We start from the raw sequence: 16,569 nt of genomic DNA on the forward strand, positions 1-16,569 counted from the left end.
GAGCCAAAGTTACAAGACCACTTAGTGAAACTGGCCAGTCCTTTCCTTGATTTGAAACTAAGCAGGGTCAGTCCCTGTTACTGCATGGATGAGTGACCGAATGGGCATCTGAATTACTATATTATTTTAAACCGTGCTACTGTGCTTCCTTGAAAGTTTTGCACTCGGTGACCCTGTTTTGCTTTTTGCTGAAATGCATTCTGGTAGTTGTGGTCTCCCATTCTATAATAATTAAAAAAATAGACATTTGTACAGCAACAGTGGGTTTTCCATCCGGGCAGTAACTGAGACAAACCCTGCTTAGGTTCAAAGCGAGGAAGGGGTCAGCGCCCTAAGGCCATGTAGCCTAATAAATGAGCCCACCTAACAAGACCATTTAGGGAAACATGGCATAAGGGGGCTTGATGCTTCCTTGCTTTGACACTAAAAGGGGTCGGTACCGGTTACTGCATGGATGGGAGACAGTCCACAGTCATGAATGCCAAGTGTTTTCTTAGTTTTAAATATCTAATACACACAGCATCTACATCATTTTTTTAAATCTGTGCTACTGTCATACCTTGAAAGTTTTGCACTCAGAGCCAATTGTTTGCCTTTTGCTGAATTGCATTCTGGTAGTTGTAGTCTTGGAGTCAAGATGGGGGGAATAATGCCACAATTGTACACTTTTGCCTAACATAGTTCTATAAGGAGTTATTTATTTGAGTGACAGTATGGCATGTGTACTTTTCAAGTATTTGCCCACAATGTGGCAAGAGAGTTTGCAAGCCTGGGCACGGGTGCAGTTATTTTCCCCTGATAGTGGCTGTTTTTCATGGCACCAGTAAGGGGCACATGCGGGAGGACAGCATAACTCTTTTTCAGAGGGCAGACCCAACCCCTTGTTTTTTTTTTGAGGTTGGCAAGCTTGCTCAAGTATTTGGCTACTAGGATTTTACTCAGGTTGCCATGTTCCCAGTGCAGACGCTTACTCACGGGACCACACGCACTTGTTTCGTATTGGAATTTAGTTTTCATGGGAATATTTCACAACAGATTGCTGGGTTTAAAAGGTGAGCACCTTTTACACTTTGTCAGCAAATGTATTGGAACATTTGCTCTTGCAGGTTATTTTTGTGGTGTTCATTACTTTTTTTAAAGTCCATTGCTATTTTGTCTTGCACACTTTCGTCTAAGGAGTAGGTCTATTGAACTACATTTGTATATTTCACTTTAAGATATATGTTCACTTACTGTGCATACATTCATGGGTGTCAGCTTTTGACTTTCGCCATGGGGGCAAAAGTACCTGGGCATATGTTATTTTTGCAGCTGGTCATTTTTTTCCCTTTTACGTGCTGCTTAAATGTGGTTTGTTGGGGTTGTGCGATGTATGACAACAGTCACCAATAGACTGCCCATAAAATAAGGGGCTTGTAGCATGCTGCTTAACCAAAGAGTGTGATCCTCTGCAAATAATTTAATCGCACAGGGCATTAACTAAAAACATTGGGAGTTCTCAAAGCCTGCAATCTTTTATACATAATACAATAAATAGATATTTTTACAGCAGTTGTGACATCGAGGGTACAAAATCCCTGGTGACCCGGGTGACCCGGGTTGCTAATCCATGCAGAAACCAGGACTGACCCAGCTTAGCTTCAAAGTGAGTAAAAGGCCAGGCCTTTCAGGGGGGTGGCCCCTTAATCACTTCGAAGCTAAGCATTACTGTGCATATATTCATGGGTGCCAGCTTTTGATTTTCGCTATGGGTGCATAAAGATTTTTAGGACAGTACTCAAGCGTTGCTCTTTACAGCGGGACAGAAATCAAGACATCCCTCCCACATGTTGACTAAACTTTGCAGATTGTTGCTTAATATGTGCTGTGCCCTTAATTATCTCTGAAATTCTGACCCCCAGATAATCGAATTCCTTCACTTTGGGAATAATTTCTTTATAACAGTGCATTGGATGCATCTTCGCCGACCTCCTTCGCCATGTGCATCCCATTACTGCAGATTTCTTGGTGTTGATTTTAAGCTCTAGATCTTCCATGAAGGCCGCATAAGTAGATATCAGCACCTGGAGGGCTCTAGGGGTTCTGGCAATAAGCACAGTGTCATCTGCATGTCCCAGAACCGGAAATGCCCTGCCCCCCCACCCCAGATACGGAAAATCCACCCTCGTGTCCACCAAAGACTTTCAAAGGTCAATTATATACAGGGTAAAAAGGTTCAGAGCTAGGACACACCCTTGGCGGACACCAAATCTAACCGAGAAACATGCAGTCCAGTGTCCCCCCGCACCACTGCGCACACACACCTCATTCTCACTATGGAGTGCCTGCAATACCACCAAGCTATTCTCTGTGGAGCCAATTGAGCCGAGGAAGGTCCCCAATCTTGATCTATCCACCTTGTCGAAGGCCATGCTCAGAACCATGAAGGCAAGGCACACTCCCTCTCCCCTACAGAACACTGAGTTAGAGACAAGTAAGTAAAGATTGAGGCTCTGTTCCATGGTACCCACGCCAGGGCGAAATCCAAACTGAAATGTGAGCAAGAATCAACTTCTCCATCAGCCAGGACTCAATATGCCCAAGCAGACCCCTTCCAAAGATTTTAAATGAGGTGTCCAATAGTGAGATCGGTCTGTAGGACATAGGGCTTGATGGATCCCCCTTCTTGAAAATGGGGAAAATGATAGCTGCTTTCAATGAGGGTGGGTATAAGCGTGTGTCCATACAAGCATTAAATACCCTAGTCAGCAAAGGAGCCAAAAGTTCCAGATGATCCTGAAAGAGATCTGAAGGGATGGCATTGGGCTTGGTGCTCAATTGTGGGCCTGTTGCATAATGGCCCAAGACACCTCCTCTAACCCCAACTGTAAAGGATGGTCACTTCTCCCTTAACTTTCTACTTGTAACCCACCACCAAACAAGTCACCGAAGTACCCCACCCATGCCACATCTTCCACAGACATGCCACTAGGCTTCTCCCCTTTGGAATCAAATGCACCCCCTTTCACAAACTCCCAAAACGCCTTCTGGTCATTCCTCCTTGAGGCATCCAGGAAGCCCTCCCACAGCTCCCCATTTACCTCCCTTTTCCGCCTCTTTAGCTCTCCACAATAATGTGCCCTGGCCTGGGCAATTCCTTTCTTGTGCAAATCAGAGCTTTCAAAGCCCTTAAAAGAGCTCTCTTGGCAGCAGTGCAAGCATCATCAAACCACCCTCTATTACTGGGCTTATCCTTCCATTTTTGGGAGATCGTAAATCCCTTGGCCAAGGCCCCCTGTAGCTTCATAGACTGTTCTACTACATGACCAGCCGATGCAGTACTGTACATAATATCATAAATATGGGATAGGTTATCCGACAAAATGTGTAAATGTAAATTTGTTTCCCGTATTCTTGCACATTTGATTATCCTAGACATAGCTGAAAACAGGTTTACCAGGTATGCTGGGGTATCTTCGTGGACCTCCAGCAGCACCTCAAATCCCACAATACTGTCCCGCAATTCTAGGGAAATACAGAAGTAATCAATCGTCGAGGAACCCTGAGGATTGTGAAATATGCAATTACCCGGTATATCCGTGGCTATACGTCCATTCACTGTGCGTATTCCCCATTCTCAGAACCAAAACCACATTCAGAGACCTTTAGCACACTCCCATTCAGCTTTCATCTTCGGCAAGGGGATATTTATGAGGGACACCTGGACCCATTTTAAGGTTAAAATCTCCTCCCCAAATTCATTGCACTTTACCATTCCTCTCATTAAGGAGTAACTCATCCAACAAAGCCTTAACCTAGGCTAGCTTGTCAGCCTCTGCCTTGTGGGGACTATTATAAAAGCTCAGGATAAGTATTGTATCCCCCTTGGGGGGTGTGAGGCAAAGAACCTGTAGGTAATTCATCTTGGACTCCACTACCCAAACCCTGAAGGCCAACGAGACCGTAATCAGAATAGCCAGCACCCCATAGCATCTACCTCTTGCCTTCTTTCCTGCTGGTATCCTATATCATGTATAACCATCAAACCATGGTGTCTCCAGGGCTGAGGTCTCCACAGTGTTCTCCCTATCAAATTTCCCCCTTACCCCAGCTATATTCCAAGATAGAAAACTTGCCACCAGGGGTGCTGAATTCAGTGCTGTTAATTCCCCAAGATCTCCCAACCCGGGGGCCCCCTGCCCCACACAAACCTCCTGATCAGTGTGGCTAGACCACTTAACAGCGAGTCAGTCCAAATCCTTGCAGGAGGTTAGGACCCTGCACCAGTTGGCTCACTGTACCCTACTAGTAGTATACACCCCTCCCCTCTGGGGGTTTACTCTTTCACGATTGGGATTGGACCTCCACCCTGTAGAAGTTCTTCTGCCAAAAAGATGGTGCTGAGGCCCCCCTACATATGCCTCCCTCAGTGTTGCCCCACTCCCAGGAAATACTCCCGGGCAGTGTCCCACATCTGCCCCCCTCTCTGGACAAGAGTAGAAAAAGTCCAGGACGACCATCTTACTATGGAGACTATAGCCATTTGGTTTTAGGCCTCTAGACAAGTTAGAATTTATCAGATAACTGACCATTGTTGGGTCTGAGAAAGAAATCACAATACAATTCCCTTCCACACACTTGGGTTTTTGGCCAACCCATCCCACCCTTCATGCCATTAAGATGAGGTTTGGATCAATGCTCGGCTCAATAAAATTTGAATTAATCCAATGGGTAGCTGTATTCATTAATGAGATCGTACATTCAAACCCCCCTCCGGGATCCCTGGGGTGCCCATAATGGCCCCCACAAAGGGTACTGCTGAAGATGATAAGTTTGGGGTAGTTTTATCCTGCACTTCTATTTACACATCAGCCCCTGTCCTTTGTCTGACCAGCACATGGACCCAATCTCCCAGACCCCATAGTGTTGTGGTTAAGGGTAACTGGGCTAAATGCTACTATTGTCTCCTTATCCATTGCTGCTTTCGTCGGCTGGCCCCCCTATAACTGAACCAGGGTGCACAACACTCACCCCCCACCAGAAATTGACTGCCAATGTCACAGTCCCAACCCCTGCTGTACCAATTTCTGCCACCTTTTGTGTAAGGAATCTAATAGAGTCATCCAAAATCGCCAAAGTGTGCATCACCCCAGACTTAAAGGCCTGCAATTACTCCAAGTCCATCTGAAGGGCTTGAGCTTAGAATCCAAAAACGATTCCATCAAGAGCTTATCCTCATCCCCTTCACAGGTGGAATTTAGATCCTTGCTCCCTGCCCTCTCCAGACACCTGCCCCTCCAACTACACACCAGTGGATCCATTACTATCTCCACCACCGGCTCCAGCCGCTCTTCCCTCGTCAAACCTGGCCCCTCCCCATCCACTTGCCCTTCCACTTGGGTTTCCACTTCTATTTCCAGTTCTATATCGTGATCCACTGCCAGGCCAGGGCACTGAGGGCCCCGAGATGTGGTATTCCCTCCTCAGCCTACGGTAACTACCCATGTGGCTTTGTCAGTGACCGAAATGCGGTTCGTTATTTTACTGGCCATATCCTCCAGATATGAATCTAATGAGCGTTGCAAAAGGTTAGGCTTGACCTTGGCAAGCTCTCTGGCAGTTTTCAATGATTTGGATTTTTTTGGCACTTTTTCCCAATTCCCCTGGTCTCCTGTCAACCCTTGCTTTCCTCTTTGCCATAATAATAGTAGCGGTGCTCTAGGTAGGCAGCAACACAGCACAACATTAAATGCGGCCTTACACAAACAATGGCAAGGAACTGTTAATAGTGCAATAGTACGATAGTACAAATAATACAAAATCTGCGCCTTTGGAATAAAACCTAAGTCATTAGTCCTTGGATCTGAGTCCTTAATCCGTAATCCTTAGTCCGCCATACGGTTTAAAAGGCCCACATATCTGAGTGACCCCTATAAAATGTATATGGCCTTCCGGTATGACCTAGTACACGGGTAAAAAGTGTTCAAGCAGCTGCTTATGAAGGTAATAATAATCCATACCAAACCAAGGCACACAACATGGAACAAAATGGGTGTCTGCCTCTCTTCAGCCTAAAGCATTGTTTAATCAGTTGCAGGGTCTAAACACCTGCAGCCAGGTCGCATGCAAGTGCTCCTGGAGTTCAGAGCTCGTGACCAGAGTCCAAGAGGGGGGCAGGGAACACCTGATGGCTCGAGGAGCAGCCGAATATATCTCTTCCCCCGACCCCCATCTCTCTAAGCAAAAAAAAAGAAGCCAACAGAAAACAAGCCCTTCAAAAAAGTAATAGAATGCGGTAAGGCAATGAGACAGCAAGGCAGCAACACAAAAAAAAACAGTCAGGCTTTTACCAGAGCATACATTCAATCCATCATCAAAGAATACCATGCAGTGGGGGGGGGCAGATCAAAGGATGCCTGAGATTACCACCAAGACCTTCCAGGCGGCTGATCGTCACAGCTCATGTAAATTAGTCTCTCCCGGAAAATGCTCCTGCGGCTCCCAAGGAACACAAGAAACACTCCATAAAAAACTCCAGCGACGCTTCCGCATCCGGGGTGGAGCTTTTGAAGTGGATACCTGCCTCCTCAAGTATGGAGAGGGAAAAGAGACTGTCCGTCCTCCCAAACACGAGAAACACTCCACAACACTCCTGCGACACTCGCGCGTCTGGGGTGGAGACTTTGAAGTGGATGCCTGCCTCCTCAGGTATGGAGAGGGGAAAAGAAACTGTCCGACCTCCCAAACACAAGAAACACTTCAACTTAATGCAACAAAACCCCTGAAATTCAGCAAAAGCCACCTTAACTGTGTGCCCACTGTTGTGCAGCCTATGACCACAATGATGATATCACAGATCACATCACTAATGAGATCATTAATTACATGTTGTATGAGAACACTGATGACATTACAAATCACATCACTGATGCCATCACTGGTGACAACACTAATTATATAAAAAATAACTGGTTACATCAATAATGGAATTAAACATAACAAATTTATAAGTTAGCTCATGAAATGTTTGATTACCTTAATAATAATTTAGGCTGTGAATTTGGCCATGACAAAAGCTGAGGTCCCTGGCCAGCACCAAAGGCCATAGCTAGTGGTCAGTTAGTGAAATACCGATCTGTATGATTAAAGGCCATGCCAAGTAGCCCATCACAGTTTTTAAATATACAGTGGGCAACGTGGAAAGCTGTAGTCAGTGGCCATGGCTAAAGGCCAGAGCTAGTGCCCATTAATATGTTAGAATATACAGTCGGCACAGCCAAAGGCCTTGGCCACTGGCTCGTATTGTATTGAAGACCATGGTTAGTGGTTGGTTAGAGTATATAATATATAGTGGGCATGGATGAAGGCCATCTCTTATTGCATTTTCTTATTTTAAAATATACTGTGGATATGGCCAATAGATGTACAAACTGATCAAGGTCCAAGGCCATGGCTAGTGACTCATTTATATGTTAGAATATATAGTGGGCACAGCCAAAGGTTGTGGCCACTGGCCAGTATTGTGCTAATGTCCATGGCTAGTGCCTGACCAGTGTATATAATATACATTGGACACAGTTAAAATCTATGGTTGGTAGAAAATGTGTGTTTTAAAATATTCGTTGCACATGGGTGAAGGTTGTCACCACTGTCCATAACTGAAGGCCATGACTAGTACCCATTCATTTGTTAAAATATATTTGGCCATGCACACTGACCATGGCTGAAGGCCATCCTTAATGCCGGTTACTGTTGTAATGTAATTAGTGATGTCACCAGTGATGTGATCTGTGATGTCATCATTGTGGTCCTAGGCTGCGCAACAGGGGGCGCAAATTTAAGGTGGCTCTAGCTGAATTTAAGGGGTTTTATTCCGTTTAGTTCTCACCTTAACGTCCCTACAAGTCAAGTTTTTTCCTGGAATATGTAAATATGTAGAGAGAGAGAGATGGAGAAGTGAGAAAGAGAGAAGGAAAAAGAAAGAGGACAAGACAGAGACACATGTAACAGCTTACATATATGGGTCACAAGCACACAAGCTACAAGCAGAACATGTATGAAACTGCTAAACATGTCTTTAAGTGCAGGGATATATCGCCCAGAGAAAGAAGAGGGTTTTGGGGTGAGTGAGTGAGTGGGTCGGGCTTCCGCCATATTTGAACAGGAATGTGGTATTACAAAATGCAAATCAAAAGGTCCCATTTCATTGGAGAAACGCTCATCCAGTCCTGTTTCTTCTTTGCATCGTGGGACTTGTAGTGTTTTTTATTACAAATCCAAGGCTAAAAGTGCCAGCATGTAAATAAAAATAACGGGCTGGAAGGGCCACAATTATCGAATTTGCCAATGAATGTTTTTAAAATTGCAATGGCCAAACATGTTAAAGCACTGGCGCCTCACTCGCTTTATTTGAGAGGTGTGTGTTAAATCTTTGGTATGCCCCTTTCAGTTGCAGAAGGCCCATCTGACATGGGGGCCTCAATTTGAATAGAAAGGGTCTCTAGTGCAGTGGGGAATGAAAAGCAAAGGACCTGAATTTAGCGATGTGCAGGGCCATTTTTTATGTGTTAAGGTGGTTTTGGGCTACACAAGGGAAGTGTCAAGGTGTAAAGAGTGAACACTATGGACAGTTGCGGCCCCTACCATTGATGTAGTTGCACACCAGGCTGAGCAACCTAGCGACTGACAGCATGCTTGTCTGTGCTGGAACTATATACACCAGAGTTTGGTTGGAAAGTTGAGCACTAAAGAAGTGATCCGGGGCCTGGTAGGGGGAGTGAGTCAACAGAAATGGAAACAGCTGGTGCAGATGTTGAGGAGGTGGACGTGGGCAGATGGCACAGTGGATCTGTCGAGGAATGGCAGCCGCATGCATAGAGCATCCCTGCTGTTGTGGCTGAAGTTGGTGGGATAATGATGCTGAGGGGGAAAGGGAAAGGGGGTGGGAAGGAGGTAGGCTCAGAAAACAACAGAAAGATAATGGGAGCCTTCTGGCAGGGTGCTGGAAACCTAGAGGACAGAGGTTGGTTGGAATGTAGAGTGAAATGAATAGAAGTGGGAAGTCATCTTGCAGATATTGAGGAAGTAGAAGTGGGCAGATGGTACGGTGGTGGTGAGGAAAAAGGGCAGCCACATTCACAGTGGATCCTGAGATTCGTGGCTGAGGTTAATGGGACAATGATGCTGGGATGGAAAGAGATGGGGGATAGGAGGGAGGAGGCACAGAAACAGACACCCCCTGCTATCTCAGTCTTAATGTGGGATGAGCAATGTTAGGCTGTGCGGCACACTCATACGGCAAGGCCGACCTCTCAGCCTTTCCAGTTGGATCCACTAAACAGCGACCCACATGACGGAGAGTGAGGTGAAGCAGCACCTTGGACCAGAATGCATCAGGATAAATTACTCTAATTGAGACGAGTGTCAACTCTACCACTGGGAAGTTCGGTGTACTCCTGGGTCCGCCTTCTGGCTCACAATGATGGGTGTCAGGAGACAACGAAGATAAACTAGTTCCCATTCACAGAATGGCAAAGCATCATGGCCAAACGCTGGCAAGATGCAACCAGAAAGGGGATACAGAGCAGAGATGCAGAAGAGGGTCATGCTGTGAGGACCTTTGTGAAACTGAAGAGGTAAGCATGGACTTCAAGTTGGAGAAGCTAGGTATTCAAAGAGCCATGATTTCCTTCAGTAATTCAGGATTGTGTCATTCTTTATCGTGAGACTACCATCCCAGGAGCCCCACAAAGGCCAGAATCCATTCTGCTTCAGATAACCTTCAACAACAACCGCATTAGGACCACTGATAATTCTTGGAAGTGGCGCAGGGTAGGGGAGAGCGGTGTGGTGATTACATAGTAACCCTGGTGTTGGCACTCACTTTTCTCTTTCTCTGGCTCTTAGTGACGCCAGGTCTCCACTTGTCTGTGTCAATGGCCCAGGAGGCACGTTTAGGAATGTCTTTTTTTGGTTATCATTCGCAGTGCTTCTCTGTCCATTTGGGGTGGGTGTATTTCTGCCCTCATGAGGATTTCAAGCAAGGACGGCACAAAAACCAAGGTAAAAGAAATACATTAAATGATGGAGAACTGGGCACGTGATTGGGCCAGAGATGACACCACAAGACAGGTCAGATAGGAGTTTGATGTTACCATATGTGTCAAAAATTGCATAATTCGGCGGTGGGGACATGCTACATTTACACAGTAACGGAAGTGGGTCCCCACCACCAAATATTGGTCATTTGCAATGCGGGGTTTAACTGTAAAGGGCAAAAGGTGTCGTACAACTGTGTATGATGCCTTTTGCCATTCATATTTGCACTCTGTAGTGCAAAACGGGTAAACGCAGCCTGGCAAACTGGCATGCCAGGCAGCATTTACTTTCCATTATGAGCACCATTGGCCTACTCATATGTCAAGCAGCGCTCACAATTGAAACAAAACCCTCCCTGACATGCTTGAATGCTCAGCATGGTAAGCAGTGCTCCCAATTGAAAGGAAACCCTCCTCAACATGTGAGCTTGTTGGTGAGGCTATCATTTCAATTGTACACACTCCCTGCCATGCTTGCATGCTGCATGCATGGCAGGGAGCGTATACAATGCACCCCTATGGGCTCCACGAGCTTTTTGCTAGTGCATAAAGCAGGTCTACACCATACGGATCTCCAGCTTTTGCACCGGCATGAAAATCCATGCCGCCTGCAGATGCTGGAGCATTTGTATGGCAGAGAGGAAAGGAGCAGCGGAAACGCAAGTTGCGTTCCGTTCATCCCCTGCGCCATACAAATCCTGGAAAATGAGCCATGGGGTGAATGCAAGGCCTTAAAGCCTTGCTCAAGGCTTTTACGCCTCGCATTCACGTTATGGCTCAGTTGAATATGAACCCCTCACAAGCATAAGAATGGAGTGTATATGACTTCCGTGAGTTGCTTGAAGTTGCAACTCCAAAACTTTTTGTACAATGGGAGGCCATTTTAAAAATCTTCCTGACTTCCTCTCGTCAGTCATTATCTAACGTCTACTTTTTGCTTATTAGGGCCAGTTTATTTTGATAACTAAAGAAAGTCCAGTTTGTTTTAAATTCAGAAAGTAGGGGTACCAGTGCAATATCTGTTCATGTAATACAATCTTCTGCAGCGAACGTACAACTAAGATCATAAAAAATATGTGTATTACCATGTAGAGAACCATGTTATATTACTGTACAGTGTATAGGGCACACTGCTGCCAATGTCAATCGATGGCAATCCCCATCTCTCATTCTCTCTCTCTCTCTCTCTCTCTCTCTCCTATCCCGCGCTCTACAGTATGGTTCTCTCCGGTTTTTCCTATCTCTCTGTCCCTTTCACCTGTCACTTCTAATATGTTCCTGCCTACAACGTGGGTTCATTATGTTATGTTACTATTTTCAACCGTACAGTGTATACCACACATCGCTGTCAATGCTAATTGCTGCCAATGTCTGTTGCCTCAAGAGGCCCTCAGAGGCCCACAATAGTCACTGGTGCCCGCCTTGCATCCTGCTTGGAGGCACTGGAAATGGTACTGTAGAGTATGTTACTGCAGTTTATAACACACATGTCTCTGACCTGTGTCTGACCTGTCTCTCCTTTCTTTCTCTCTTTTCGCCTCTGTCTCTCTTTCTCCCTCTCTCTCTCTCTCTCTCCATCTCTCTTTCCCTCCCTTTCTTGTGCCACTTCCAGTAACAGAATGTTTTCCTCAGGGCATTGTTTTAGTCCCCTATGTTACTGTACCGTGTATACTGCACACCACTGGCTTTGCCACTCCCTGCCAATATCTATCTCTTTCTGATTCTCTCTCTCTCTCTCTCTCTCTCTCCCTTGCTTGCTCTCTATGACTCGTCCCCCCTTTCTTCAGTAACTTCCTGCTATGTATTCTACTGCAGTATATGATGATGTGCCCAATTATTATAACATAACATTTTCCTTAATAGTGGACCCCCAAAAAGCAGAAAGTAGGTAAGGAAGCTAGAGTAAGAGGGCCACATACCCAAGCTGCCCAGAGGACCAAAGCTGCAACATTGGCACCTATGCTTCCGACACACAGCACCAGATATGCAAGGGAGATTTTCTGAGATAGAGTTTCACAGGAGGCTTTGATGAAATCATGTCCACAGACTTCACTGAATCAGTGATGATTTGGACATGCTGGTGGAGAGAAAACTGGGGGGTGCCTACTCCCACCTTTGAAATAGAACATTGCAGAGGAGCATCAGGGAGGTCATGCTGGCGACTTGAGCCCCTAACCTTGAATCCTCTGCCTTCTCCTTATCGGCTCACAGCTTTGTACCCCTCACCTTCTTCACACCAACCCTTGCAACCCTACCTTGTCATCACCCACACCACCCTCACAGTCCCTGCCTTCTCCTCGCCCATGCCCACACAGGTTCCAATGGATCCTTTGGCACCACTGACTTCCGTCCTCCTTCCTGTTTGGTGCCCCATGTACCACACCCCCTCATCTCCACACTGGAGCTCCAAGGAAGAAGATTGTTGGTCATATGTTCCACGATTATGCAATCAAGTCCCTATCAGTGGAGACTGAGCAAGTGATTATCGATACATGTAGTTATTGCCCCAGTGGCATTTTAACAGTAAGAGCTGTTGTTCAAGAGTGCAAACTGTATCTCTCAGACAGCAAGGCAGGTCAACGTGTTCTTCCATGGACCTTGCCTTTGTGCATGCAAGGTTCGAGGGTGACCACACCCAGCTTTGTAAAAATGATTTAAACAGATTCTTGCACATGCAAAGGCAGAACCCAAGTGCCCTCACTCTCTGACCCACCGCTCCGTCCCCTGTCAAAATTCACCCATGTTCCCCACCCTATGCTCAAGACTTTTGATCTTGACACTAATGTCAGCTATCAACCTTCCCCCCTGCGCCTCACCCAGTGCTGCTGCACTAGGTGCCAGACATCCCCCACCCACCTCTCCTCTACTCGACCCTAACACTGGTGGCAGCCATCCAACCTCTTCCTGTGTAGACTCTGATGGTTTCTTCACCTTCCCTTACTTCAGTAACACTGTGTATGCAACTCTTTGTGTTCTTGTTCACAATGCAAGTGTTGAGAGTTTTAGCATTGTATGTATTTCTTTACTGTACTATATTTACTGGGTCACTGGTGCACTATAAAAGTAGCTGGGTAACAAAAATTTATTGATACAAGCCTTTGTAGGTGGCATATTACAGAATATTTGCATAATGATCAATGCCCCGTTGAGCTTCGTGACTACAGGGAGGAGCCAATTAATATGGTACCGGTATCAGGAGTGAGGAACTTCCACAGCATCCTTGAGATGCCCTACTAGTGTTCTGCTTCGCAGGCAGGGCTGGGCACACGCCTGAGGTACCCCTTGAATTGTAACCAGATCAACTCAGTTGGATTTAGGTCCGGAGATTCTGAGAGAGTTGAAACCCAAGTGAGCCCCTGTCCAGATATAACGGAAGATGCAGAGGAGCATTGTTCTGGATATTGCGGAATATGCCGGTATTCTCTGAACACTTCTCTCTCAAATAAGGCAACTTCACCCTAATTATCATCCTTTTTATAGAGGGCTCTGCCCATTATTCCCTCAAAATAAATCAGGTCTTCTGGGACATTCTTGGAGACATAACCCCTCAACACCTAGGACATTACCTTGTCCCTTGTGTCACCTGACTCGCTAGATGACACCCGCCCCTCTCCTCCCCACTACCCAGTACAGCTGTACCCCTCCTCTGGGCCCCTCTGTATCCTACCCTCTGATGTATATCTGTTCTGTTGTTACCACCTGTATTGGTGTATACCTCTGTAAAGCACTCTCTTGCTTCTCGAAGCTAGGTCTGCGCTCAACAAATACCATGGTAATAATAAAGATAATATTAGTAATAAACCCAGACATTGATGCTTTGTGGTGGGCTAGCATGAATAGTGCCATTCCCTACTGTATGTGATCCCGTCAAACCTTTTGAAGGCAAGAGTAGACTAAACCGTGAACAGGACATCCTCAAAGTCTTCCATCATCTCCATCCTGGCCTACACATGGCATCTAGCTTTTCCTCATTGACATTACATATCAAATAGGTCATAGCCTGTGGAGCCTGGACAAGCCATTGTTATAATGAAATAAATTAACATTGTCGTTGGTGGGGTGCTGTAGAATGGGGTGAGAGAGAGTGTGTTAGGTAGAGTGGGTGGGTAGGGTGAGGTAGAGAGGGCTCAGGAAGAGTAGCTGAGTGGGGTAAGAAAGAGTGGATGAATGGGGTGAGGTAGAGAGGATGCCCTTACCCCACATAGATGGAAACAGAAATGCTGGAGTACTTACTGCAAGAGGTGTGACATACATTTTCAAAAATAAACATGCTTATTTTTACCTGCTTCAATGCGCAGGGGCAAAAGCTTTGATCCTACCCTGTAAGAACTAAAATTAAAAAAAAAAAAGGCCAGAAAATCACAGCTGGACCATGGCAGCTGCAAGTCTGTATCAACAACAACATCAAACTCACTATTTTTATTTATGTATATAAAAATCTCATGGAAAGCAATGCATTTTTCTCGCAAAAACACATACAGAATTTACCATTGATAACAGAGCAGAGGACGTGAATCGCATGGAAAGCAATGCATTTTTCTCACAAAAACGCATACAGAATTTACCATTTATAACAGAGCAGAGGACGTGGGTCCTTTATAACGGGGTGAGAGAAAGTGACTTGAAGTCCAGAGGTTGCAGGGGAAGGTGGAAACATAAACCAGGAACGAGGACAGGACGCAATGACATAGTGCCCAAAAATTCTACGATGGTAGTTGGCTTTATCTTTCCCATAGAAGGTCAGATGACATAGCGACATCAAAGATAAGCTCTGTCTGAGCTTAAGGTCTGTATAAAAGCAGCACTTCAGTGGACATCTGCCGCAGGCATGGCTATCCATCCACACACTCTAGAATGCAACTACAACTATGTCAAATGTGGTCTAGCTGGTCACATAACCGATTCGCACTGAAACGCCAAACCTGCATCAACACCTCTGCCACTAGAATATAGTGACAACCTATGACAAAATTTGGTCTCGCTGGGTACATATGTTGAGTCTCCTGCACCTGCGCTCTGTTGTGACCTCCCACAGCACCCACCCACATGCCTGACTGCTTGGGTTGCTTACTGTGGAGCCTAGCCAGCCCTCCTAAGTCCTAATCTTGGCTAAATGCACACACGCATCTTAAGCCTCCTCTTAGAACTTTACCATACCTGGACTTCGGTCCCCGAGGGCGTTCCTACTACAAAGTGCCTTGAGGCCATACAAATGGGAAAAAGCGCTATATAAATGACTACATCAATACAATACATAGGAGTGAGGTGGTGGAGGAAGTGCTGAATTTAGGCTTGAAGGGTGACAGAAATGTGCTTTGGGGTTATCCATGAAGGGTGGGGAGAGAGGAAAACAGGGTGATGCAGTAGCACAGAGTGCTGGGAAATTGGTTCTTCAGAAAGAAGGAGAGCTTTGAGGTTTGATTTAAATACTGGTACCGTTGTAGTAGTAAGGAGACGGAGAGGCTGAGCATTCCAGAGTAGAGGAGTGAGGAGAGAGAGAGAGAGAAAGAGAGAGAGAGGAAACAAGAGGGAGCACAGGGGGCTTGAGTGGTGGAAAGGAGAGGAGCTGAGGATGATCTTAATGAGCGAGGAGGAGAGCCAGGGGTGAGATGAGCAAATAGGTAGGGTGGAGTGAGTCAATCGATAGTTTTGAAGATGATGAGAAGTTTATACTTAGACCTTTGTTTTATATATAGCGAGCCAATCTGGTGACGGGCAACAGAGCTAGTGGAAAAGTGAGAAAGGTTTAAAAGTGTGCACACTGTGAACTTTTTCCAGAGGTGAAAAAGCATACTTGGGAAGGCCATACAGTGGACTGACATAGTAGTCAGATCTAGAAAGGACCAAGGAGGTGGTTAGCATTTTAGCAGTATTGAAAGGAAGAAGATGACAGATTTTACTGATTTTGAGAAGGTTGAGTCTGGCTGCAGTGGCAGATTTGGAGATGAAGAGTGAGAAGTTGTGTGATGGGTCAAAGATGACACCAAGGTGATGAGCGGAAGCAGAGTAAGGAAGGTAGTCAGGAGATAAGAGAAGAAGAGTGGGAGAGGTAGAAGTATCCTCTTTGGCTGGGAAGTAGAAAACTTCAGTCTGTGCGAGTGAGACGCCGTCCAATATTTAATGGTGGAGATACAGTTTGACCTTTTTCACAAGAACTCTTCAGAAAAGGAGTGAAAGGAGAAGAAGATCTGAGTGTTGTCAGCAAAGAGCTGATAGGAGAAGCAGTAAGAGGAGATCAGGGTGCCAAGAGCTGAAGTATAGATAGTGAAGAGAAGTGGACCAAGGACATACCCTTGGGAAACTTCAACATTAAGGGGGCTGTGGGAGGAGATGAGACTATTCCGGGACACTTGTCTTTCAGGACACAAGTTTCTGGGAGCAAAGGTATGAAGCAAACCAAGTGAGGGCTTTATATCTAATGGCAAGGAGAAATAATGCAGACCGAAGGTTAGAATGGTTGACAGTATCGAAGGCAGCAGAGAGATCGAGAAGA

General features: G+C 45.8%; 1 protein-coding gene across 1 annotated transcript in view; it reads left to right on the forward strand.

Annotated features, from left to right (window-relative positions):
* Positions 1-16,569, forward strand: part of LOC138554586 (vomeronasal type-2 receptor 1-like) — a 230,367-nt gene that overhangs the window by 107,330 nt on the left and 106,468 nt on the right. The window contains exon 5 of the mRNA XM_069642596.1: positions 10,313-10,510. Coding sequence (XP_069498697.1) covers positions 10,313-10,510 — 198 coding nt within the window. The remainder of the gene's footprint in view (positions 1-10,312; positions 10,511-16,569) is intronic.

Source organism: Ambystoma mexicanum, chromosome 1q, assembly GCF_040938575.1.
Source record: "Ambystoma mexicanum isolate Mex_15411 chromosome 1q, UKY_AmexF1_1, whole genome shotgun sequence".
Lineage (NCBI taxonomy): Eukaryota > Metazoa > Chordata > Amphibia > Caudata > Ambystomatidae > Ambystoma > Ambystoma mexicanum.